At 42.5% G+C, this 14,618-nt stretch overlaps 1 protein-coding gene and 1 pseudogene across 1 annotated transcript in view; one reads left to right on the top strand and one right to left on the bottom strand.

Moving 5' to 3' along the window:
• Positions 1–14,618, top strand: part of bltp3b (bridge-like lipid transfer protein family member 3B) — a 42,691-nt gene that overhangs the window by 14,017 nt on the left and 14,056 nt on the right. The window contains exons 3-16 of the mRNA XM_084710698.1: positions 2,124–2,162; positions 3,790–3,881; positions 4,839–5,028; positions 5,103–5,243; positions 7,205–7,372; positions 8,669–8,849; positions 8,970–9,053; positions 9,782–9,943; positions 10,073–10,222; positions 10,397–10,512; positions 10,804–10,945; positions 11,347–11,540; positions 11,669–12,421; positions 12,931–13,613. Of these exons, the coding sequence (XP_084566824.1) occupies positions 2,124–2,162; positions 3,790–3,881; positions 4,839–5,028; positions 5,103–5,243; positions 7,205–7,372; positions 8,669–8,849; positions 8,970–9,053; positions 9,782–9,943; positions 10,073–10,222; positions 10,397–10,512; positions 10,804–10,945; positions 11,347–11,540; positions 11,669–12,421; positions 12,931–13,613 (3,095 nt within the window). The remainder of the gene's footprint in view (positions 1–2,123; positions 2,163–3,789; positions 3,882–4,838; positions 5,029–5,102; positions 5,244–7,204; positions 7,373–8,668; positions 8,850–8,969; positions 9,054–9,781; positions 9,944–10,072; positions 10,223–10,396; positions 10,513–10,803; positions 10,946–11,346; positions 11,541–11,668; positions 12,422–12,930; positions 13,614–14,618) is intronic.
• Positions 2,344–3,016, bottom strand: LOC146306989 (complement C1q-like protein 2; annotated as a pseudogene).

Here is a 14,618-nt window from a genome sequence, read left to right as displayed (position 1 = left end):
CTTGCTAGTTTCTCACAATTTAGCCTAACTTTGGAGTGTTATTTAGCCAACTTCCTGACAAGCTAGTATGACATCATATCAAGGGATTCTTCTATTCTCACATGATACCAGGAACTTCTCTCCAGCTATAAAACTGAAAGAGGCTCCGAAAGAGAGTCATGGCAGCCAGGGAAGTGGACTTCCTCCCGGAGGTGAAGAGGTTTTAAAACCAAAGTACAGAGATAAGATTTATTTTACCAAATTATATTTGAAATTATATATAAATCTGATTTGCATGGCTTTTGAAAGGAAACCTAGAGAACAATATAATTACCTTCTGACAGGCTTGCAGTGTAGATACCAATTACCACCTATCTTGTTCACTTTAAATTGCTTTTTGCACTACACATACACAAACACACACACACTCATCTGTAGCTGTCTGATGTCCCTGTTGTGGCCATGGTCATCAGCAAAATGCCATGTATAAGTGCAGTTTCTGACACACCCTGGAAACAGTGAATGGAGCTGCGCAATTTGCTTCGTGACTGGACTTTTATTCAGACCAAGGTCCACTTTCCACCTCCTCTTTTCTTCCTCCACCTCAGTTGTTTCTCTCTTGTCTCCCTTGTTCATTTCACATAAATCTCTCAGCCTTTTCTTTACAGATCTGTCTTCACATTTGAATCCCAGTTTTGTTGATAACAACCCTTCCTTTGCCTTCTTTCTCTCAAATTTTCTGCAGGCTTGAAAGATGAAGTCTGTTGTATTTACTCGACTTATTTGCTGTGTCACTGACGATGTCTGTTGCAGCTACAAAACCCCCATCATTTACAGCAGATGTGTGTGGGGTGTCAAATTTCTCAGTGAACAGTGGAGCTGTGGCACTGCTTGGCTCCAGCTTATAGTGTATTGCAGTGTTTGCTGTAAAACTAGTAAAAAAAACAAGAACAAAGATCTGTATCTCACTTCCTCACTTGTTAGATCCACATCTCCTCTTTGTTTATTCCTGTTACAGAGGCGCTAAAACCCAACACTCACCATTTTAAACGACTGTCACATGCAAATTAAAGTAATCAAAAGCTGGTTAATTGATTACTCCTTAATACATACACCGATTTAAAGGCAATAAATGTTTCTGCTTTGATTAACCAAAGTGACAGGCCTGAGCTAACACCCCCTACTGGCACCTTATAGCATTTCTATGAGTCGAGGCGAATAAAATGCGTCTAATTCAATTAGAGCTGTAAATCCGAGCATTTTCTCCCTTCTTGATTTATTACGTCTCAAAGAACGAGTTGCTCTGTGGAAGAAAACTGCATGCGAACATAAGCATTTAATCTCTTTTGCTGTATAATTTGACACAGACTTGAATCAAGAGGCAGTGTGTTGAGGATTAATGGAGCTCCGGGGCTGAATGGAGCAAACTGCCAGTCAGTCTAGACTCATTGATTTCTATTTCTTCCTTCATCTCTGAGCTACCTCGCCTGCTGTTTTGGTTTGATTTAATTCTGTGCAGTTCGGTTGCATTTAATTCGATTTGTACATCCCATTGGCTGGTAATTTAGCATTTTGAGACGACTGAAAGGCCATGCGCTCGCTGCAGGGATCCGAATGCTGTGAGGCTGTGAGGCTGGAAACAGGGTTCCCACGGAGTTTGGAAAAGTATGGATTTGATTTTAGTCATTTCCAGGTTCGGAAAAAGAAAGTAAGAGTATGGAAAAATATGTTTTCAGACTATTTTGCTGTTCTGTTTTCTAAAATGCAAAATTCAGATTTTTTTAAATGTAAACAAGAAGCAAGAAATGCAACCCCAGTTTTAAAAGATGTGGAACGTTCTGTAAAACACATATTGAATGTTCAAACTGATAAACTTAATTGGGTTTTTTTTGTAAATATACAGTCATTCTGAATTTTTTGCCTGCAATATGATACCTACAATCTTCTGACAATCATTTGAAAACATCATAGTACACATAGTCAGAAAACATTTCAATTCTAAATCCATTTTTTACATCGTAAACATCTAAATATTTGTACTCGGATGTCAACTATGGTCTGAAAAATCTGCAGAGAAGTCTGAAATGGAGAATATGGACGAACCCTGTGAAAAGCTAATCAAGTGTTTCTGTTTTCATTCACAGATACCATGGACAAAGTTGAAAACTCACCCTATCTCCTTGGTAAGTTTCACCGACTGCACCTCACATAATCAAAGCAGGACACTGATACATTTATCTATATTTTATTTTTCGTCATTTAATTTATTGATATCTTTGTTATGTGACATGTGATAGGACAGATTAACTGCCTGTACTCCTGCGTAATTTATTGATCGTCCGTTGCGTTTAAGGACGCAGTTCATCACAAGGCGAAGAGCAGAAAACCGCTAAAGGTGTTGTAGTAAAGGACATCGTCATAGGCCTCTCTGTTTGCATAGAGCCTCACAAACACGCTGTCTCCAGCATCCAGCTGCACCACCGCCGCGTTCGTCACACTGTCATGGTTTTTTTGCCCACGGTTTCCGACGTAGACACCAGCCTCCGGCTGTTCATCATCAGCAACACCACTGTGTCGGGCTGGTTGTTGCTGAACATGGTGTACCTGAAGTAGTACACCCCTCGGACCATTGCAGTGAAGATGCCAGTGTCGGGGTGGTACCCATTGCCAATGTTGGAGAAGATTTTTTGATATTTCAGCGTTGTGTCTTGTTCAAACGGACCACGTCTTTGAGCACCTTCAGCTGCTCATCCTGAGCCTGGTTTACTCTCTGGAGCTCCTCGGCTTGGCTTTTGTAGAACTGCAAGTTGGCTTCGACTGTGGCCATTTTCTGCATCATGGTGCTGAGGCTTTCCTCGAGCGTGCTCTGTGCCTGTGCCGTCGCTGCCAGCTTCTCCCTCAGGGCTGCCACCTCACTGAGCAGGGCGCAGGTGTCAGGTTGACAGACCGCCAGGCTGGTCCCAGTCCCTCGGTAGCTGTAATTCCCAGTGCACAGGCTGTCTGAAACCAACAAAAACAAGAGGAACATGTGCTCCATTTTACGCAAAACCTGGATGCTGCATGTGGTCGCAGTCCTCAGTCCTCTTATATAGTTCCATCACCTGGTGTTACACAACATCTTTGCCACAAAGTCTTGGTTAATATATTACGTGAAGTATTACATGAAACATATCAGGGGAACACAAAACTATAAGAAAGCTATTCATCAAACAGTTAGTATGATTATCTAGACCACATAATACAAGGACATTGTGTAAAATCAAACACAGTAGGACTTTGTTGATTCTTCTCAGTCATTATACTGTAGAACACAATACTATCACACCATCAGCAACACAAACAATTGTGTCAAGAGTTTTATTAATTTGAAAATAGCGATGGCATAATTCATGGAGGTTCAAGGTGTTTTCTGACCGGCTACAACTTGTGTAGGCAGCTTCCACAACTCCAGTGGCAAAGGGCAAAGCAGGTTGCAACAACCTTGTTCCTCATTTATTTTTATGCATTATGTTTTCGACATAATGCACACGGCAACGTCAACTTGGATTGAAAAAACGAACTGACGATATTTTAGTGATTAAAGCTGAATGTCAATGTGACCTCCCGTCTGTCCCATTCTTGTGAACACAACAGCTCAGAAACACCGGGACAGAATTTGTCCAAATTTGATACAAACATCCGATTTGATTCAAGGATGTTTTTAGCTTCACAGCTTCTTTTTTTTACACGTTTATTTAGAAGACATGCATCAGTCAGAATCAAAAGTTGTTAGTCGCTGTCTGTGATGATAAGCCTGTTACTTTCTTGCAGACCCTGGATAAAGTGGAGATGGAAATGAGTACGTGTGATGAGCCCCGTCCCCCCAATGGCCCGTCTCCCATAGCAACAGCATCAGGACAAAGGTGAGCGCTGCGGTCGTTTCTTTTATGCTCTTTGCAGCTCCATTACACACATTTGGGTAAAGAGACCCCTTTAGTGCCTGAATTGAAAGAATTTGCTTCACACCAGTTTGACGTAGGTGAAAATCTGACCAAATTCATCATCGGTTAAATTTGATTTGATAGATTTAAGTGTATTAATTCAAACTTTTACAGTGATCATTGAATCTTAAGTTCTGTATGCTGCTGTGTGTGTGTTTATTACAATAAAGAGAAAAGTATTGAACCTTAAATTCTTACTCACTTACTAACTGCAAGATTTATCCAAACCCATAAAACAAAATAATAATAGTAAAATAGGACTCTAGAATAATGCAGTGCGAGTCAGGCATCATAAGAGGAAGATGTTACCAGACATCTCCTCATACGTAATGTATTCCAATTAATCAGTTTAAATGTTTGGTAGTTACTGCTTCTTGATTTACAGGAAATGAAAGACTTGCAACATATCTTTTAAGCAGAGACCAGGTTTTATCATTTCTTACAGTGTATTTGGCCCTTTCTAATTTCTGCAGTGACAACACCTGATGTATCCACTGAATTAAGTAAAGTGGCCTATATTGAATACACCCTGGCTCACAAACAATCAATCATGTCCCCTGATATCCTTTTTTTGTTTTGCTCTTTTTAAAAAAATGTCTTTAAAATGATCAATAATTAGATATCCACTGAAATGAAACATTTTATCATGATATTTATTTTTTCAGCTGTATCACCCAGCCCTCCTTTCCATTCCAGATAATCTGGGGTTCAGTGTCATATTTGAAGTGTTTGAACTTGTAATTATGTTCAAACAAAATCTCTTTGTACACTACAGACGAGTAATAATGTATTGCACTCAATCTGTTGCTAAGCCCTACTTACCACCTTGTTTACTTTACTGTCTCTCCACCCTTGTCCACCTGTCTGTCTCCTGTGCAGTGAATATGGCTTTGCAGAGAAGGTGGTAGAAGGAATGTCGCTGTCCATCAACTCCATCGTTATCAGGATCAGTGCCAAGGCCTTCAACGCCTCCTTCGAGCTCTCCCAGCTGCAGGTCTACAGCGTCAACACCAGCTGGAGCATCAGTGACCTGCGGTTCACCCGCATCCAGGACCCGCAGAGGGGAGAGGTCCGTATTTATTGATCTTTTTGTTTGCTAGAATGATTTTTTTAAAATCGTACTAACATACCTGTTTGGTTCAGATCCTGACGTTCAAGGAGATCAGCTGGCAGATGATCCGCATCGAGGCCGACGCCATTCAGAGCGCCGAGCACGAGATGTTGAGCGCCCCCATTCGCCTCATCACCAACCAGTCCAAGATCAGAGTGACTCTCAAGAGACGGGTAAGCCACACACTTAAATATCTAGATATCTGTGAGATCTGTTGGGACTGGTTGGACTGTACAAATATATTATATTAGAATATAGTTCTGTCCTTTTCCCCGATGGCCTGAATAAGTTGCTAAATTTGTGTGGAGTTTTTTTTTTTTTTTAGAAATAAGGGCCTGAAAAGTCAGTACATCTAGTGAGAAATTTGCCAAGTTGGCAACACTGAGCCCAAAAATTATGATGATAAATAAGGTGAGAAAAAGGGACTGGAGGGAATGATAGATGATTAAGGACAAGCAAGTGGCTAAAAGTATGTTTATCAACCAGCAGCTCCTCTGTTGACATGAAAAGTTGGTGTTCTGTTCATCTTTTCTCTCCATGCCCTTATAAATGCATAATCCGTAAATTTGTTCTTTACATTAAATGTTATTGGGATTGAGTTGTTTTTGAAAATTAAATTCTGGTAAAGTTCCAATGAAACAGCAGTAGCCAATAGTGCTGTGTGTTACGCCCCAATCAGCTGACTCTTTCTGGACACTTAAACATCAATTTTGAGTTTATGGGAACATTAAATAGGCTATATCACATTATCATTAAAAAATAAAATGAGAGTAAATCTACCATCAAATAAAGGCATAAAAGTCTCCAAAGCATAAATTAAAAAGACGGATAATAATAGATTGAATGACAAAAGTTTCACGACCCTGTCTGTCAAAATGACGGACAATGAGAAAGTCTCGATACAACCTCTGCACGCACACATACATCCTTCAGATATTCGCTTAAGGAAATGTGTTGGACCAGGCTCGAAACCCAAACTGCTCGAAGCAACATCCTCTCGTCCTTTGTGAACAATAATCCCTCTGTGTGGACTTGCAGGCTGCAGGGCCAACAGAAGCAATTCATCAAACTGCTAGTGTGCATTTAAACAAAAAAAAAAACTACTAATGTCTGTTTTGGAGATGTGATATTATGCAGCATAAAGACTTTTGTGTGAGGTCTGTGAAAGTAATTAGCCCTGTTTGTTTCTTTGTGCTTTTACAGAAATGCTGAATAAAGCATTTATCACAAAACATGAACAAATTAAAAGGATAGTTTGAATTATTTATCATGGGGTTGTATGAGGTACTTATTGATAGTCAGTGTATTAAACTGCAGTAGATGGCAGTCAGCACACCCCCTATTTGGAGAAGCAGAGAGGAGGAGAAACCAAATATGGCTCTCTCCAAACCAACCAAACTCCATAGATGAAATCAGTAATTCTACCTCACAGAACTAAAGAGCCGCTAATCTACTACTGCCTTAATCTCTTAGTTTGTTTGTGTTATTATGTGACTCTGATGCTTTAAAAAGTAAATTTGGATTCACCAAAGTTACACAACAACACAAACAAGGCAGTGGCAGACCTGCAACTCCAGTATTTGGAGAGGTAAAATTACTGATTTTGCCTATGGAGTTTGGTTGGTTTGGAGTAGCAGCAGTTTTCCGTCAGAAAAGGCTGTCTGACGGCCAATTAAAGCAACAAAAATATTTCAGTCATTCATCATTTTTAGGTGGACCTTTTTTAAGTAGCTAAATAGCTTGTGTTGCTAACCCTGCAGCATCACATTGCTTAGCACTCTGGTATTCCTGTCTGCTTCTCCAAACTGGGGATGTGCTGACTGGCATCTACTGTAGTTAATACACTGACTATTAATAAGTAACTCATACAAAGTTGCATCAAATAATCTGAACGACCCCTTTTACCCTCCCAAATGTGCTGTCAGTGCACTTATATTGTGGGGAAAAAAAGTGATTAAAGAACATGTCTGTGTGCTGTAGGTGTTTTTGTATTCATAGTCTGTACCAGTTATAAACTTAGACCTCACACAATAGGAGAATTTCCCTTTGAGTATCATGTTACATTAATGGGAGCTCTCAGGCTACCTCCACCTGCATAATGCATGTTTATACCAACTGGCTGTGCTTGATGCAGATTAAGGACTGCAACGTGGTGGCCTCCAAGCTGATTCTGATCTTGGACGACCTGCTCTGGGTGCTGACCGACTCCCAGCTCAAAGCCATGGTGCAGTATGCCAAGTCTCTGAGCGAGGCCATGGAGAAGTCTGCACAGCAGAGGAAGAGCATGGCCACGGAAGACCAGGTGCTCACATGGCAAATACACAGACTTAATTCACATATAAAGGACACATTTCACATTTTACTTATTCTCTCACCCTTCGTAAATGTTGATTTCTCCCCCTCTTTCTGTGTCCCTTTCCCTTTTTTCACATTTTTAACATTTCCCCCTCCCTCTCCCTGTCCATGCCCTAATTCCACCCTGTGTGGATAAGCCTCGTCATGGTCTGATAGTTTGTCCTTGTGTCCATGGAAATCATGTCTGCCACTGTCTGTGTCACCCCTGATGCCATATGGCGTCTATCTGCTTACAACATCTTCGTCTCTGTCTGTCGCCATCAGCGTCTTTCACTCTGCTCTATTTTTTGCTTCTTCAACACTTACAGAATGTACATTGATCGCCTACACAAATTCACACACACACACGCACATCCCACAACACATACAGTGGTCATTGTGTTTTCTGTAGCTTGGTGTGATGCGCCCTCTGCTGGAAGAATTTAGATTTGCATGATTCAACTGTTCAGTGAGCCAGATAGTTGTTTTGATAGTAGCTAAGCTAAGCAATGAACTGCTGTGGACAGTGTTAGCAACAAAAGGTATTTTAGCCACTTAAAAAAAAGCTGCCCCTAAAAATATCTACATCAGTTTAAGTGGAAGCTTTATTTTTAGTATTTTCACCGCTTTACTTTGCTGTCAGACAGCTTTTTGTGACAGGAAAAAGCTGTCATACAAGCCAAGTATCATTTTCTCCAAACCAACCAAACTCCATGGGCAAAATCAGTCATTTTAATTCACAGAACACAAAAGTTGCTGGTCTATCACTGCCTTGAACTGTTAGTTTGTTTAGGTTATTGTATGACTTAAGTATTTTTGAAGGATAATTCTTTACCCCCAAAGTCACACAATAACACAAACAAACTAACAGATCGAGGCAGCAGTAGACCAGCAACTCCTGTGTTCTGTGAGGTAAAATTAGTGATTTTGCCTATGGGGTTTGGTTGTTTTGGAGAAAGCGATATTTGAGTTGTGTAATGGCTATAAAGTAAAACAGCTTTTTGTTGTTGACTCTGTCCACAACAGTTCATTGCTTAGCTTCCATGTTGGTACTCTTCTCTGCCTCTCCAAACTGGGGTTATGCCGACTGGCATCTACTGTAGCTAACACACCAACTATCAACAAGTACCTTTTACAACCCTACAACAACAACAGGCTGAACAAAGGAATGACCACAATCACAAGCATCATTAATAACAAATCAGGATCTAAAACTCCAACACTAATAATAATACTTTTTCGTGTATAAATCTGTGTTCACCAGGTGTCGTCAGCGCCCCCCTCAGCCCAGCAGGTGCGCACCCAGCAGGCGTCCACAGCAGCTGATCAGAGCGCAACTATGGCCAAGCTGTTCAGCGCCTACGACGTCTGTGAGACGTCCCACCACCTCCAGATCACACACCTCGACCTGCACATATGTGATGACATCCACGCTAAGGACAAAGGTAGCACATACACACATCTACATATACTGTACCTCAGTTTCTTCTAATTATTTAATACTTCTTTGCTAGCAAACAAAGCTTTGACTTGACTATTTTTTCATCTTTCGTCCCTCTGTGCAGTGATTAATAAGAGGATAACAGGAGGAGCCATGCAGCTTTCCTTCAGCTCCATCACTTTGGACTACTACCCTTTCCACAGAGCAGGTATGAGTCCTGCAGTGATACCATCACTACCTTACAATGAAGTCTCTGCAATATATTTACTACTCTGAAATTCTACCAGCATTTTCACCATAAACTCACTGCAAATGCCTGCAGATTTTATTGCTGTTGTGCCACATCAAACTGATTTAGAGCAGCAGCAAGTTTGGATTCTCATAACTTCTCCTTTGAAGACCTCAGGAAATTCAGATTATTATCTTGACACCTCATTTTAATGACGACGAGTGTGACCTTATTTTCACTTTTTGTGTCTTTCTCAGAGTATAACTCTGTATACAACACACTCCCGCTACAAGGAGTGTTTAATTGGTAACTAAACAGTCTCAGTTTAATGCCTCCATATGACCTGCATACGTTAATTAGACCATCAACGAGAAGATTGACATTTCTATATAGTTATTCTTAATGCCTGCTATCAGGTCTGACACTCCATGGAATAAGATGAAATGAGTCTGTGTTAACATTTTCCCAGGCAGAGTTGTAGTGAGTAGTACATTAACCAGCTAAAAAGAAGCAGGAGGAGGTTTTTCTTTAGATAATTTTGTTTTTGATGCTATATTTTGTGGTAATGATGGAGGAAACAAAACTTCAACATGACTTAAGTTTTTAAAGTTTTTTCCTTGTATTGGTCCTGTACCAAGTTCACCCATCAAACAACTGATGGACGCACAACTATCTGTATCAATTCTCCTCCTCACTGACGTCTCCAGGTGACAGTTGTGTCCACTGGATGCACTACAGCGAGGCCACCAAGACCAGAGAGGGCTGGGCGCGCAATCTGCTCGATGAGTTCAAGTCCAACGTGGAGATGTTAAAGAGCGCCGTTCGAGACCAGCAAGGCCCGCCGCCTGCGCACAGCTCCCCACAACATGGTAAACACACACACACTACACACACTTCGAATGTCAGTTCTAACACAGCTTATCCAGGGTGTGTGTTTTTGTTGTATGTCCTGGCACACACACACAGCACATCATCCCTGTGGGTTTTCTGTCCTCCAGTGTCCCTTAGGGACGATGTGTATGGGCCTCTAGGAAGTCAGGAGAGAGCAGGAGGAGGAGGAGTAGGGCTTAGGGAGGCAGATGGAGGACTCGTAGAGTGGAGCTCACACACACAACCTCCGGCCCAGTGCTGCTGGTGCCTAGAGCCAGGTACCACGGTGTGTGTGCGCACAGCTGGGTGCGGTGATACACACCTTTTGAAAGGCACTGAGGTCTCTCTTCGGAGAACTGAGTGGTCGCTCTTTTTGTCTCCCTCTTTGTCATTCTGTTTTCATTTTTGTTTCCTCTCTCTGTCCTTTCTTTCTGTCTTTTCTTTCTCTGCAGGTAAGATAAACACCTCGTCCAGCTCTTCCTTCAGTCCTCCTCCCCCTCACAGTCCCAAGACTCAGCTCATGTCCAGCTCTGTTGTTCTCAGGATGGCTGACTTCAGCATCTACCAGGTCACTACAAACACACTCTGGCTTACAAACCTACATATATGGAATCAATGAAACTTAAAGGGATATTTAAAATCATTTAATGTGAAGTTGTATGAAGTACTTGTCAGTAGGCGGTGGACATGCACCCCCCCCCCCCCCCCCCCCCCCATCTGGCAACAATATCTGCTGTACTACACTGACTATCAACAAATACATCATACAACCCTACATCAAATAATCTGAAGTGTTTCTTTAATTCATCTTTACCACTAACTTTGAATAATAATTTCTGTGTCTTTTTCTGTATTTTAGGTGTCAACAGCAGACCAACGTCGCTCCAGCCCCAAGACCATGATCTCCTGCAATAAGAAGTCTTTGTACCTTCCCCCAGAGATGCCAGCCATTCATGTGGAGTTCACAGAGTACTACTTCCCTGATGGAAAAGACTACCCCAGTAAGACTTCTGTGTTTTAGCCTCAAGAAAGTAGCATCTTACTTTAGGAACATTAATCTCGTTAATTAATTAATCTGTGTAAGTAGCTGTTTCTATACATCCAGTCTATGTTTTGGCAGCAACTTTCTGTCTCTCACCTCCCTTCTGGATCTGTTCGGCTGTGGGGAAGTCATTGACTGCTGTGAGGCTGAGAGGACATTGATTTTCTGAAATACAACCAGTGCTCTGAATCAGAAATCGCCCAATTAATTCATGTTATGGATTTGTCACAAATTCCCTCTGTTAGGAAACATTATAAGAAAAGTTAGAGGTTTTTCTTTTTTTGTTTGTTTTTTTTTTTTTTTTTTTTGCAAAACACCATAACATCATATTTCTCTTCCACCTTCTTTCCGCTCCTCTAGTCCCCTGTCCGAACCTGTACATCCAGCTCAACGCCCTGCAGCTGGTTCTTGATCCTCGCAGCCTGGTGTGGATCAACCTTTTCGCCCTCGACCTCAGGCAGAGCCTGGAGCAGTTCATGGAGATCTACAAGCTCAGTGACTCGCAGAAACCCGACGAGCATGTTGACATCAAGGTTGACGGCCTCATGCTCAAGGTAAGGCTGTCAAACGTGTCAAAGTATCAATACTTCTTCGATAATACCTGTTTAAAACAATGCTTACTTTAAAATACTATATTTGGATATATTCGTTGGTATTTATGCTGGTTTCGTCTCTCCATTAGCTGGTGATTCCGACTGATCGGGACGCCTCCTGCCCTGCTGATCTGCCTCGCTCCATCTCGGTGCAGACGTCAGAAATGGTGGCCACGAACACCCGGCACCCGGCTAACTGCACCCGCTCCCACCTCGAGGCCCTGCTGCAGGCCTTCGAAGAGGAGCCCTTCTTCTCTCCCACTTTCACCTCATTCCCTCGCTCCCCCTCCTCCTTACCCCTCCTCCATCCCGTCTTCCAGCGCCACGCTCACGAACAAGACACTAAACTCCACGACATCTACCGGGGCCTGGTGGTGCCGACGATGGGCACGGACGCCCTCAAGATGCCGGCTGCCACAGACTTTTGGTCGCTGCACTTTGCTCAGTTCTGGGTGGACTATGAAGGCACCCGCGGGGGCAAAGGGCGCCCGCAGCCCTTCGTGGACTCCTTCCCCCTCACTGTGTGGGCGTGTCAGCCTGGGAAGATCGTCCAGCACCAGGAGAGGCTCAGAGGTGCTGCCGGATCAGGCCTGTCCAGGAGCACATCTGGAGAGGCTGTCGCACGTCTGCAGAGGAAACGATTATTGAAAGAGTATTACAGCACTGACGGTGCACCGACGTCATCTCAAAGCAACGACGCCACACTGCCGCCCAGTAACGGACTCCATAAACGCCTTTCATTGGACAGTCTGCCTTCCTCCTCCTCCTCCTCTTTGTCATCGTCGAGTCAAGATGCAGGTGTGCACATATTGGTGCATGTGCAGAAGCATTTAAGTGCTCAGGTATGTTTATTCATTCTTTTATTTTTCAGTATTGCATGACACAGAGAGACACAAGTCTGTGACACAAAGCAACAATTTGATAATAGATAAATGTTCCTCCGCTCATTAGTGAGTCTGTCATGTGGAATGTTTTGGTTATTGCTCTTCAGATTTTTGATTTAATATGTGTAAGTGTTGCATCACACCACAGGCGTGAAAAAAAAAATACTGCTGTCTTTAGTTCTGAAATTCTGACTCTTGAATAAATGTTTAAACTATTGCAAACATTTACTGGTTCTATCATCTAAAATGTGATAATTTACAACCTGCATGTTAACGTTAACATGATAACATGCTCATAGTGATGATGCTAACATGTTTAGCAGGTATAATGTTATGGATTTTCACTGTCTGAGTTAAGTGTGTTAGCATGCTAATGACGCTAAACCTAACGAAAATGGATGGATGGATGTTGTAATAACCTCTCTGTTCTGTGTATGTTGTAATAACCTCTCTGTTCTGTGTATCAGGTGAGCCACCGTCAGTATGTGTTCCTGATGCTTCTCCAGCGCAGCATGAAAGCACTGCAGCAGACACTACAGCAGGACCTGGAGGAGATGGGCTCCAAGAAAGACCGCAAAGATCCTTCCCAGCATACCTCAGACCACCAGCCCTTCACCGTCTGCCTGGGCCTCCTGCTGAAGAGCGCAGAGGTCTCCCTACTCTTGAAGCCCGTCCCCCAGCCCGAGGGTTCGGGATCTCCTCTGGGGTCTGTGCTCTCCCCCTCGGAGAGCCGAGGAACTCTGGAGCCCGGGAGCGATGCAGGAGAGGGGGCGGAGAGGGGCAGCGAAGGAGCCGGGTCCGGATCTGAAGGGGGAGTGGCTAAAGGGGCGTGCACTGTAGACCAGCTGTTATGTGGCGAAGGCTCGGAGGGTCCCGCCCCCCTCATCCCCAGCTCCTCTTCAACCACTCGTCGTGACTCAAATCACAAAGCCTCACTGGAGGAGAGGACTTCAGCTAAGAACTCTGGGAGGTGGAGTTCAGAGGAAGGGGGCGACGCGGTGGTGGACGGGTTGGCTGGAGGTGAAGACGTGGGAGCTGGACTGGACTCAAAACCTCAGACGACTGACACCCTGTCTGACCCGCTCAGCAGCAAAGACTGGAGCGACAAAGACTCTGCTGCAGCCACCAAGATGCCTCAGTCAATATCCAGGTAGTCACTTCATCACACAGAATGGCTGTTAGTTTATTTAGTCAGTCCTGAACACAAAGCCGTCAACAGATTTAGGCATTTATTTTGCTTTCAGCACCTTTCAAGCTGATTTATTTTCTTCTTTAAGCAATGGTAAACATCCGTACTAATGCAATGATTTGCTGCTTTTCTCTGTTTTTAAATGATGGTAAATTTAATCCATTTGGGTTTTGGACTGTTTGTCAAACAAAACAAACAACTCCGTTATGAGCATTACGTTGACATTTTCCAGTTGGCACTGTCAGCCCAACAACCAGCAACTGCCAATTTCTTAGTGCGGGTTTGTGTTTGTCGCACACGTGGTTTGTTTCAGGAGTTAGGGCTGCACAATAAATTGTAATATTATTATATATAATATTGTATATATGGCAGTTGCAGTATGGCCTTGTTCTTGTTGTGGATGTCCAGCTTTATAATTTTCCACAAATCGATTAATTAGTCAGAAGAATTTCATTACATGTTTTACAGCTCAAGATTATCTTAAATCTGAAAGTCTTGTTTTGTCTGATCAACCCAAGGATGTTCACTTGGCATAAAAATGGATGAAAGCAGCAAATCCTCTTATTTTGGAAGCTGGAACCAGCAAATATTTAGTGTTTTTGCTTAATTAAACAAATGCAATGATAAAAAAAAATGTTGCCATTGAATTGTCTGCAGGTTGACTGTTCCAGCTCTGTCATTTTTCACTATTTCTGACATTATATAGACTGAACAAATAATAATTTTTAACCCTAACTAACTGATGGAATCGATGAGCCCTTAAAAGCTCATGTATAATTCAAGTAATCATATGTTATGGTCTTTAGATTTAATAATTGAATCCCTCCTATACTTCACTAATGATTGAGTCTTTCTCTTTAATTTAATCTGTCTGTTCCTGAACACAAGAGCTGTGTGTTGAACTCCCTCATCAGTCTGTTTGTCAGTATGAGTCTTCAGTCGTCTCACATTATCAATGTTCGTTTG

This window comes from Lutjanus erythropterus, chromosome 22 (assembly GCF_056507025.1).
Source record: "Lutjanus erythropterus isolate fLutEry1 chromosome 22, fLutEry1.hap2, whole genome shotgun sequence".
NCBI classification, from domain to species: domain Eukaryota; kingdom Metazoa; phylum Chordata; class Actinopteri; order Lutjaniformes; family Lutjanidae; genus Lutjanus; species Lutjanus erythropterus.
Note: the sequence above shows the minus strand (reverse complement) of the source record. Positions and strands in the feature narration are given on the sequence as shown.